Source organism: Nicotiana sylvestris, chromosome 3 (genome assembly GCF_000393655.2).
Source record: "Nicotiana sylvestris chromosome 3, ASM39365v2, whole genome shotgun sequence".
NCBI classification, from domain to species: Eukaryota; Viridiplantae; Streptophyta; class Magnoliopsida; order Solanales; family Solanaceae; genus Nicotiana; species Nicotiana sylvestris.
Window position 1 is genome coordinate 217832627 of NC_091059.1, and position 12095 is coordinate 217844721.

General features: G+C 35.2%; 2 protein-coding genes across 2 annotated transcripts; one reads left to right on the forward strand and one right to left on the reverse strand.

The window, feature by feature from the left end:
• The first annotated feature begins 954 nt into the window (after positions 1 to 954).
• LOC104244542 (pentatricopeptide repeat-containing protein At2g02980, chloroplastic-like) lies at positions 955 to 3237 on the forward strand. Its single transcript, XM_009799989.2, has one exon. It carries the CDS (start codon positions 1056 to 1058, stop codon positions 2838 to 2840), a length of 1785 nt encoding a protein of 594 aa, XP_009798291.1. The 5' UTR covers positions 955 to 1055; the 3' UTR covers positions 2841 to 3237.
• Positions 3238 to 3953: 716 nt separating this feature from the next.
• On the reverse strand, positions 3954 to 7133 carry LOC104244541 (flavin-containing monooxygenase FMO GS-OX-like 9). Its single transcript, XM_009799988.2, has 7 exons — positions 6447 to 7133; positions 6061 to 6131; positions 5587 to 5745; positions 5431 to 5513; positions 5001 to 5136; positions 4707 to 4880; positions 3954 to 4612 (listed from the first exon to the last, which is right to left on the reverse strand). Exons 1-7 carry the CDS (start codon positions 6997 to 6999, stop codon positions 4421 to 4423), a joined length of 1368 nt encoding a protein of 455 aa, XP_009798290.1. The 5' UTR covers positions 7000 to 7133; the 3' UTR covers positions 3954 to 4420.
• Positions 7134 to 12095: the final 4962 nt, after the last annotated feature.

Sequence of the window (12095 nt, forward strand, 5' to 3'; positions counted from 1 at the left end):
TTTCTAAATTTGGTGGTCGTATTCAGCGCTCCCCCCCCCCCTTGTCCTCTAGCTCCGCATGGGTTGGGTTCGCCTTAACTTGTTCATGGACCACCCGGTGTGGGGGGAGGATGTCAGAGTAGGGTAGGATGTGCTAATTCTTTTATAGGACTGCGCAGCAGGTGTCGTTTCCTCTTGTGGGATTTGCGTGGATGTTGGTTGTAACTCTTGCTTGTATGTAGCATCATGATCTAGATTAGCACGTGAGGTTTACTTACCACTCTTTCTGGCGGATGATTATGTTTCACCGATTTTGGATCTGAAGGAAACTAAAGAATTTGGCGAAGAAATCCCCATAGATTGACTAAACCAATTAATGATGAGAAGAAGGGTAAATCTTAGCCAAGCATAATCAACTTCAGATCTAAAAGTGTATAGTGAGATCATGAATGAAAAGTAGGAACATTCTAGATTTATTGATGTTACAATCTCATCTTTGATAAGAAGAAAAGAGAAATGAGTTTACATCCTTCATCAAAATAGACTGTGAGAGAAAAAGTAGGGAGGAAAAGTCCCGCCCCCTTTTCTCGAGAATCCCCTTATATATATAGTTCTTGGAGTTTTACTGTGTTCTTTGACCACCGTGCTTTCACGTGACAGCCTTTTTCGTCGTTATTCGAGTACCGTTTTTACTTGACATACACTCGATGATTTGATTGGGGTTGGTCGTGGTGCTTTTCGCTATTTCGCCACCTGGGCGAGGTCCCACCTTGGTTGATCACTATGGTTAGATTTTGACCTGTATAAGAACTATATCCATTTTCTTATGTAGAAATTACAAGGAATATTACGTCTCAAAAGTACAATAAGTATTTTAAAATTTTAAAAATATTTGTGACAATTGAAGCTTTATTTAATTGCATTTTCAAGAATAAAACCATACAACATTTTCTGTTGTCAATAGTCAATAGACTATAATCTTTGCTAAAACTCAACTATTGACCATGAAACCGTGATGGTTTTAAGGCATTATTTCCTGTCATAATAGTAGCAGAAAGCTTGCAATTTGTTTCACCATGAAAGCATCACTGAAAATCCTTACACCATTTTCATCCACCTATGGCTTCCGCGCTTACACAATCTCAGCTTCGGTCGATTTCCCAATGCGTACAGTGCTACAAGAAATGCCGGCGCAGAGCCACACGAATCAAAAGATAGCCTGCGACAAAACCATTGACCAATTCTCGCTCATGAACCTAATTGATTCTTCTTTCTCTTCAAATGGGTTTGCTCCCACTGCTCTTCTATTCCACGAGTTCTCTCGTTTCGTTGATTGTAATTTTTGTAACACACTTATCAGACGCTATACAGATTCTAAAAAGCACTCGCATTCAGTTTTTGTTTACACCCAAATGCGTAAACTGAATATCCTTCCTGATTTCTCAACATTCCCCAGCGTTCTCAAATCAGTTGCTCAGTTATGTTATGGTGAAGTTGGAAAGTCCATCCACTGTAATGCAATTCAATTGGGTTTTAATACTGATATTTATACGAACACTGCTCTTGTTTATATGTATGGTATTTGTCAACAACCTGATGATGCTCTCCAACTGTTTGATGAAATTCCTGAGCGAAATGTAGTTACGTGGAATGCATTGATCACGAGTTATACGCATAATAGGAAATTTAGAGAAGCAATTGATGTGTTCAGGGAAATGTTAGCTTCTGGGGCTAAGCCAGGTGAAGTCACTATGGTTGGAGTTTTATCAGCTTGTTCTCATTTGGGAGCTCTGAGCCAAGGGAAGTGGATTCATGATTACATTGTGAGGAATCGGTTGAGAGTGAATGTCTTCGTTGGTACTGCGCTAATTGACATGTATGCTAAATGTGGAGATATTGATGAGGCGAAAAAGGTGTTTGAAACTATGGGTTTTAAAAATATTTATTCATGGAATGTATTGATTTCGGCATATGCCATGAATGGACAAGGCGAGGCTGCATTGCAGGCTTTCGATAGGATGGTTGTAGAAGACTTTAAGCCTGATGATGTTACCTTCTTGGGCGTTTTGTGCGCCTGCTGTCACCAAGGTTTTGTTGAGGAAGGTAGAAGGCGGTTCTCAAACATGATAAATCAGTTTGGCTTACAGCCGAAGATTGTGCATTATGGGTGTATGATTGATCTACTCGGACGTGGTGGATTCTTGGATGAAGCTTTAGAAATGATTCATTCTATGAGAATAAATCCAGACGCAGTAATATGGAGGGCGCTACTTGGTGCCTGTAGATTTCATGGAAGAGAAGAACTTGGTGAATTTGCTTTCCGTAAGCTAATGGAACTGGAACCAACAAATGGGGAAAACTACGTGTTAATATCAAATGTTTACATTCGAAAAAAGCAATGGGCTGAAGTTGGAGATGTTAGGGAATTGATGGACAGCGGCGGAATTAAAAAGATTCCTGGATGCAGTTCAATTGAAATTGAAAATGTAATGTATGAGTTTAAGGCCTCTGATCCTCTTAAAACAGGGCATGAGGAAATCCATAAGATGTTGAAAGACATGAAAAATAAGTTGAAATTAGCTGGTTATGTGGCTGAAACAGAGATGGCTCTGTATGATATTGATGAAGAGGACAAGGAGCATAATCTGATATACCACAGTGAAAAGCTTGCTCTTGCATATGGGCTGCTAAATTCATCTGAACCTACATTAAGGATAATGAAGAATTTGAGGATTTGTCAGGACTGCCACCAATTCTTTAAGCTTGCTTCAGCAATTTATAAAAGGACAATTGTTGTTAGAGATATAAAGCGCTTCCATCATTTCATTGGAGGTCTTTGCTCGTGCAAAGATTATTGGTGAATAGCTTGTGTATCGGTGTTGTTCTGTCTTCTGACAAGTTAGGAGGGGCAATTACTGCTTCAGAGAGTGGCAATTTTCACGCAGGATGTATATTTCAAATATTAATGTAATGGTCCGCTTTTCAGCCAAGGTAGTGTACTGGAGAGGTCTCAGAATCTGCCACAGGACTTGGGTAGTTATTTCTTCTTTTGATGGAAGGATAAGTGGGATATTTTACTTTGTTTCTGATACATCAAACAGCCTAGCGGATGATGCCAACTTTGTTGGGGACTGAGGCGTAGTAGTAGTAGTAGTTGTTGTTGTTGTTGTTGTTGTACAATGTACATTAGACAGCCTAGTATGGCATGTGTAAAAGCTGGATATGATTTATGGTGTTTGATACCGCTCCTCAGATGAACTTCTATGCTACTTGGGTAGTCATTCTGCCAATATCATCACGGTTTCTTGAGTTGAGTTTGCTACTAGAAACCTTCCTTTGTGAAAGTTTTAGTCCTTGATATCTGAGAAATATTGGACTAGGCTCAACAGATCTTTTTTTAATTTTGAGCTCTACGACTCTGTCGAGATCCTAAATATTTCGGGCGATTGAACTGCAGAATGTGTGCTTTGAAGGCTCTCAGGTTTTCTGAGCTTACTTGTGTTTTTCTAGCTGTGCAGAACTGATGGGCTGACTGTTTGCCTTATCCATGATCGTAGGTAGTTCCGGCATATAATTCAGTTCGACTAATGTTGAAGTTTGTATTACAGTCCTTTGAGCATATTAGCTGTTTTTTCAGGTGAAACACATCTTGGCATGACCCATAATGCTATGAGAAGTTCACCTTCTAGACGTCAATGATGGTGACACAGAGTATCTAAATCTCTGCGGGAAAATATATACACCATAGGTACATTGCTTTCTACCCTAATTTTTATTTTCACATAGTTATTGCTTCTTTTTGTAGGATCTTCAGCTAAAACTCTTATTTGATTAATGAGGCAGAATATGTTATTGCCATAACAAATGTATTGCTTCTTGACCCTTTCTTGGGCTAGCTTTGGCAGCCAGGATTTGTTAGCCTTTTATCCCTGAAATAATTGGCATTCATGTTAAAAGTCCTTCACTTGAGGAGCTATTTAAATGCAGGAACCTCCAATAGTTCCATGAAACCATTACATCGTGCCTCATTTTCATTTAATTGGGTGGCAACGTATTGAGGAGTGAAAATTACAATTGATGCTAATCAGAACATGAATGCGAGTCTTATAAATGGATTTCACTTCACATATCCTACAATAGTTTCTAGAGAATAGCCTTGAAGCTAAAATTCTTTAATAGAAAGAAAACAAAAATTTCTTCATGAATATCCTCATCTTTTCTTACACAGTCGAGCATTCTACCAGATATCTTTTCTGCCCTTTTTTTCATAGGTAAGGATGAAGACGAGTGTAATAAATAAATAAAAAATTATTTCCACTCTGGTAGAAGCTAGTAAATACGAAGTATACTAAATAGGTGACCAAATCTACTCCAGAAAATAAATGAATTATAATTGACCGCACTCCATCTTAAACATCTGTATCTATTGATGCTTTCAGATTCAAAAAGCCTCGGGACCAAGGTGAGTGAAGTGTGAGCTTTGATAAGCTTCTTGCAGCATCTCACTGTCATCGTATGAATCCCGATATGTATCCAAGTTTATATCTGCATTTCTTAGTGCTGATAGGCAGAGTTCTTTCCTCCATTCTTCTAAGTGTGGGAATCCTATGTAGTCTGCATATTTGTCACAATACTGCCAAAGAAAATTATTCAAACACAACATATAAATACGGTGCAAAGGCTCTGAAATATCCTTTTTGTTGTAGAATTTGGATTAAGTGTTGTACCTCAAAGTTAGCAATATCATGGGTATTATGCTTTGGAATGCCAGCAACTTCTCTTGAACGATAAAACTCCTTGATGGACTGCATCATTTCATCCCATGATGGCAGTGTTCTTTTCCCAGACAGCAGCTGAGCAATCCATTTTGCTTGTGACTCAAAGAAAGGAAACCCTATAAGCTACATCATAAATAAGAGAGTGAGCATCTATTAAAATTGATTTATCCTCCCAAAACAAAACTTGATTGATTAATGCTTGGTTATAGAAATGCGTAGGATCTAACAGTTGAAGTGGTTTACCTTTCGGGGTATGCCAATGAAGGATAGAGAGGGTGCAAGAGAAGGGGGGAAGGTATGCTCGTAAAGGGGCCCCACTCTGTCATCATCAACTACTACAGTTCCTTTGGTGTCAAGAAATGGAAAGGAGTAGGAGTACCTGCAGAAACATACCAACTTGGATCTGTCATTATCAATATTCTTTTCACTTTAAGACAAGACCACGTCTAAGCACTACCTAGTTCAATATTATGAATCTTGATATATATTCTTGTAAATAAGAATATTAAAAAATGTTTGAAAAACTATGATCAAAGTAAACAATGACTCCTCAACTAACAATTGCCATACAAAATGAAGCAGAAGAAATATTAGAATATCTAGTGTGATTGCTTGGGTTTATCTTTTCAACCTTCCTTTTTTAGTTTCTAATGTATAAGAATAAAACACTTACCCTGTACAGTATATGATAGTGTCTGCAACGACTGAAGTGCCATCTTCGAACAAAACCCTCCCGTCTTCATGTAATGAATCTATCTACATTTTCATTTTGGATCAGTATTTTATTTGAATAATCAGTATTTTCATTGTCGGATTTCTAACAACAAACCTGAGGACGAAGATGTAAATTATTGTGCTTGGATATAACTTTAGACAATCCTTCAGAAACGTCAACAGATTTGGCGCTGAGATAGATCTCCTTTGCCACATCTACAAGCTCCATTCCTATATCTTGGCCACTTAGTGAGTTTCCAACCACCACAACCACCTGAAGTTAAAAACAGTTAGCAAGTTGTACGGGGCAAGATTCAGAACTTTGTTTCAAACCAAAGTTAACACTTCTTTTAAGAGTAAACTTAGATGCTGCTCCACAGGTGGCAACTCTGAACTTTTTTGTATATTTTATTCGAATACATGCACTGGAATTCGAATTATGACAACGTGAGATGTTAATTAATTATTTTTTCTGGCTAGTATTGCAACAGAATTATTATTTAAAATAGAAAAAGGAAAAAGTGAATCCAACTATTCATCTCTATGATTGTATAGAGATGAAAAAGGAAAAAGTGAATTTTTGCATTACCTCATCCTGAAAGGGGTTTGGAACCCTGTAAATGTGGCTATGCATCTGCTTTCTTCTCCATGCATCCATTCCTTATAAAACGAAACAGATAAAAAGCCTTTAATGTCACTCTTACACTATTGAATAAGAAGAAAATAAGTAAATATCAGAACACAAATAGTGTTTATGCAAGTATGTAATACATGCTGTAACTTTGATAAAAAGGTCTTATGGTTTTATTGTTAACTGTACTTTGACATGACCTGACTATGAAGAAGTTGCTTTGATTGATAAAGTTAGTTATAACTCCTGGATTTTCGTTGCCACTTTTCATGGTATGAAATATATATACGATCAATGCACAAAACTTAAACTCGAGTGAGAAAAATATGGAGAGTTTGACAAACCTTTAATATTTGGCAACCTTGGTTGAGAGTAATGACCAGTTGCAACAACCACAGCATCAAAGACTTCCTCCACCCCCATCTCAGACTCCTTCTCTTTGCTCTTCACAATCCATCTCAAATCCTTACCAAACTCAGGATAATTCATCATCCCCACATGCTCAACCTTAGTATTGAACCTTATCATCTCCCTTAATCCAAAGTATTCACAAAAATCTTTTAAATACAAGAGAAGTTCCCTATGGCCAGGAAATCTCCTTGAATCCCTCCCTGTCTTTACCACAAATGGAAAATCAGTAAATCCCATGATCTCTCTTGGAGAAATGAGCCTTAATGATGCATAAATACTGCTATGTACATTTTGGACATTAGTCCTTCCTAAAGGATCTTCATGTTCAACTTTAGGTTCATATAGCCATTGCCCTCCTACATCATGGTTTTGTTCTAAAACCACCACATTGTGCCCTTCCTTCCTTAGCTCCCTTGCAGCCACCAATCCCGACGGTCCGGCACCGATCACGCACACATTCTTGGACAAATTTCTCTCAGAAACCATGGTTGGTATTCAGAACTCTTGGAAGAAATGCAGTAATTTCTCGTGTTTTATGTTTATTGAGATTAAAAATGAAGTGAAGAGTTTATATATAGGCGAAGTAACTTGGAACTAAAAGAAAATGAGACTGATTAGCTATTATAATATCTTATAAGTTTGCTGGGAAGGAGAGACACGTGACTAAATAATAATTTGGTTGGCGTATGTCTCGAAATTGCTCTTGTATGTCTCGATCGGAAAGTTTACTCCTTTTGTTTGATTTATTGAGTTGGCATTAATTTTGAGTCATTAATTCTACTTTTATTCATTTCTTCTTCCGGTTTATTTTAATTGATTTTTTGATTGTTTTTACACATATTAAGGAATTCACTTTTTAGCATTAATTAATTAATAAAATTTACCATATTAACCTTAATTTATTTGTTGAAACTATAACAAATACTTCTAGGCTCTTTACTCCAACGACAACATATCTGATAAATCAAATATTATAGACCGTAAAAAAAGGCCAAAAAATCAATTAAAGTAGACCGGATGGAGTAATAAAAAAAGAAGGGGTAAGTTTTCTTCCTTTTACCTTTTAATTTTTTCCTCCAAGAACTCTTCTAGCTTTAATTAAAAGGAAGAAATTTTCCCAAAATGTATGGTAGGGGAACTTGGCGTTAAGCAGAAGGCTCCCATTTTGATAACTTACATCTAAAGGTCCACAAAGCTACCAAAAGATTGGGCAGTTTAAAAAGAAGCCACTTGTTTAGCTCTTAGCTGTTTTTATGATTTCTAATTTTCTACTACTGCTGTGACGTGCATGGGGTGCGACCCACTTCTTTTAATTACTAATAATGATACCCTATAGACTTAGGTGATTTGGTGGGGTACTTAAAAACATTCCTTTAGAGTCTTTCTAATTTACATTATGGGTGTGTTTGGTATAACGGAAAATGTTTTCCAAGAAAATATTTTCTTGGAAAATAGAGAGTAATTTAATTTATTTTTTGATGTTTGGTACGCGAATTAAGGAAAATAACTTCTCAAGAGTATTCATAAATAATTTAGATACAATAAACATGAAGCCATAAACTTTCGAATCAACAATCTTCCGAACTTACAAATTTCATAAACTTTTGAACCGCTAAACTTTCGAAATCGCGAACTTTCGAACCCGTAAACTTCAAAACACATAAACCTCCGAACTTATAACTTTGGAACTCGTAAAATTTCGAACCTGTAAACCGAAAGATGAAAAAACTAAAACTGAAAATATATTAAAAAAATATTTTTTGAGGGAGGAGGGGTGTGCAGAAAAACAAAAAAAAAACAGAAATTTGAAATTACAAAAAAAAAATAAAAAAAATTGTGCGAGGGGGCCTTATGTTTGAATACTTCCTTTAGGCGGCTAGAAGGGGGGTGGGGGTGGGGGTGGGGGGGGGGTTGTGTGCAGAAAAACGAAAAAAAATAGAAATTTAAAATTACAAAAAAAAAAGTTTAAAAAAAACTTTTTGTTGTGCGGGGTGGGGAAGTGGGTGGTGTAAAAAAACGAAAATCAGAAATTTGAGAAGGAGTTTTGGAAAATGTTTTCCCTTCTTTTGATAAAGAATTTTCCTCCAATTGGAGGAAAATGAGTTCAAAAGGAAAATATTTTTTAAAACATTTAAGCCAATCAATGAAAAAATTGAAAAATATTTTCGTTCGTACCAAACACACCCTATATCCTATATCAGTAGTTGTTAACTGACACATCTAATATAAAATACATACATAAAACGTTTGCGATTACACGTGGATATATAGAGAATTTGAGTGGAATAAATAGATCTTATAACATGTTAAAATTACCTAGAGTTTTGGGGGCCATGGACCCCTCGAGCCATGGGATATATAGCTCAACTATTGTAATCCACGAGGAGTATCTGTTATACTATCATTATTTCTTTCATATTAAAATTTAACCTCTCAATTATTTGAATAGAATTTCTTATATTTATAAATACTCTGTAAAAAGACCATATAATTAATAAGCGTGAGAGAGAGAGAGAGTGATGCTTGACTTGGAGTCTTGGACAAATCGATTGAAGTGTTCATTTAAAAGGACGGTTTGAAATTATATACTGTATTACTGTTACCCGTTTATTACAATAAATTTATTCTTAACAAGTAATAAACTTAGGGGCCGTTTGTTAGGATGCATTGGATAAGCTAATGTATGCATTAACTTTGTGTATTAATAATACATTGTTTGGTAGACATTTTGAACCTATGCATTAGTTATACATCTATTTGGTATTATCCTATGCATAACTAATGCATAGAAAACAATAATATTAGCAATGCAATGGGTTTTAATGCATGCATTAGCTTAGTTAAAGACAAAATTATCCTTCAAAATTTATGCTTGATTAAAATATACTAGTTAGTATATTAATGCAAGTTCAAAATAATCCAAATAGTGAGAAATAAAATTATATCCCTAGTAAATAAATAAATATTTAACATATTTCCTTTTTTATAAATAAATAATTAATTTATTTTACATTATAGGTAGACAAATAAAATAATTTTTTTTAAACTTTTTCATATAAAAAGATTTCTCAACATATGTTTCTTTTAAAAAGTTAGAGTGTGGACTAGCTTTGAGGTTATTTTTGTAAGCAAACAATTTTTTTAGAAAATATGCAATGCTTTAATACATCAAACCAACAGTATAACTAATACCAACATAGCTAATGCAAGTATAACTAATACCAACATTACTAATACACCCTATTCAGCATTATTCTTATGCACCCTACCAAACGACCCCTTAGTTGTAATTGCTTACGTGTAGCCAGATTGACTTGCTCATGACTAATTTTTTTGACTGCAGCTCCCCCACCTTACCCAAGGAAAGGTTTAAAATCAAAAATCAAATTTGTATATGATTCTTTGCTCTTAAAAAGAAAATGTGGATAAAGCATTTTTCAATATATACTTTCTAGTGTATATTAATAAGGACCTCATCCTCTACAAATGTACATGTACACAAATCACAATATCTTTCTTTTCAATTACATGAAAATATTGAACATATACACTACTAACCTCGTCCATATTGTTACCTCGTAGTTAGTTTTTTTAATATAATAATTAACAGCCTTGCACATCCCGTTTTTATACGAGATAATACAGTATATAAGCGAATAAATATTAGAGTTAGATGCTAAATATAATTAGGCAATCATTGTTAATATATAGGGTAACATTATCAAGGAAGGGAGACACTAATGATGTCAATGCCTTACAGTGAGTCAAGCATTTGATTTCCTCCCTTCTTGAAGGCAAGGGAACATCAATAATCATGAAATATGGTTACCAATGCATGTTCATCATTTACATATCAGCCTTTTGTTTCTTACTACCTCTTCAAACTAAAGATTAATAAGAATAATTTTTTAAAACAAAAAAGTAAGAACTATATATACGTTTCCACTGTACTCATGAATATATATACTTCAACTAGAACTAGAAATATATTTAAATAGTGATATTTCTTTAAGACTTCTTAGGGTGCAATTCAAGTATATATTAGTACAAGCATGAGTCATGTTTTACACTTAAATAGGTAGTACTATACTAGTAAATGATGAGTCACTTGCTTGGAAACTTTGGAGACAAAACTATATTGGTGGGGGTGGTGTGGCAAAAAGGCATAAACTTTTATATGCTTTTTAAAGACCAACTTTTTCATAAGGACCATCTTACTATTTGAAACTTATAAAAGGAAGGTTTCAAAGAAGAAAAAAGATGAAACGTCAAAAAAGGTTCTATCAACTTTCTCATGCAAATATGTAATTATTGGAGTAGTAATTTATTTGAGCGTTAGGATCTAGTTATTCTTTATACTGTGTAATGCTTGGCCTATAAGTTAAAAAAATGCTTTATGAAACTTATATAATGAGTCTGCATACTTTTTTCAGGGATGTACGTGGACCTGGTTGGTTCGTTTTTATCAAAATCAAACCAAACCAACTATATCGGATTGGATTGGTTTGGTTTTGTCGGATTTTTCGATTTTTCGGATTTTTTATTACTTAAATATTATTTCAATCTTACTTTATTAAATTTTTTATAAGTAAATATATGTCACGATACGGATTTCCCACCCTCGGGAATCGTGATAGCGCCAACTCGTAGAAGCTAGGCAAGCCACGAAATTTAGAAAATTCTTTACTTCTTTGTTTTAATCCTTTTAACATCTTGCTTTTAACAGGTGATAAGTGTCACACCTCCTTTTTCACCTGGCGCCCCCGTAAAGGGGCATAGGGGGAATTTTTCCAATTAAAGGACAATCGAAACGAGATTTATTATTTAATTCAGAGTCGCCATTTGGAAGATTTATGGCGTTCCAAGTCACCGGTTGAATCCCGAATCAAGGAGAATATTGACTCTGTATTACAGTCCGCGAACCAGAAATCCGGATAAGGAATTCTGTTAACCCGGGAGAAGGTGTTAGGCATTCCCGAGTTCCGTGGTTCTAGCACGGTCGCTCAACTGTCATATTCGGCTTATTTATCTGATTTTAATACATGTTGAACCTATGTGCAAATTTTAACTTTTTACCGCTTTTATTATTATTATTATTATTATTTTAAAAGAGAATTGCAACGTTATTAAAATACGTTTTGAGCCACGTCACATCAATGCACCCATGATTTTGGACACGTTTAAACATCGTTGAGATTTGGATTTGGGTCGCATAAATGCGCACCCGAATTTGAGAAGGTAATGTTATTTAAAGTACGCGCCTAAAGAGATTAACGCGTCGTTATTTTGGGAAAAAGGCTGTGAAGTTCGCTAAGCGGCCGATCCCGAGTTCTAAGTAATTAATACATACATTTGTGAGGGCCCCACAATCTATGCATTTTACTGGGCGAGGCTCATCTCGTTTATTTTAAAAGGACAATCCTAAAGTGACTACATTTTTCTATTAAGTTCGTCTCTAAAATAAAAGAAAATCTCCAAATTAATTACATGCTAAAAAAAGGACGTAACTTATTAGTTATTAGTTTAAGACAAATGCAAATGGAAAATTGCAATCGAGCTTGTACAAAGGGAGGTTGTTTCGT

Coding starts and splice junctions, on each gene's coding strand:
- LOC104244542 (XM_009799989.2), top strand. CDS start 1,056: ATGAAAGCATCACTGAAAATCCTTACACCATTTTCATCCACCTATGGC.
- LOC104244541 (XM_009799988.2), bottom strand. CDS start 6,999: ATGGTTTCTGAGAGAAATTTGTCCAAGAATGTGTGCGTGATCGGTGCC. Junction 5,746..6,060: donor CAAACCCCTTTCAGGATGAG/GTAATGCAAAAA, acceptor TTTTAACTTCAG/GTGGTTGTGGTGGTTGGAAA. Junction 4,881..5,000: donor TCATTGGCATACCCCGAAAG/GTAAACCACTTC, acceptor TTTATGATGTAG/CTTATAGGGTTTCCTTTCTT.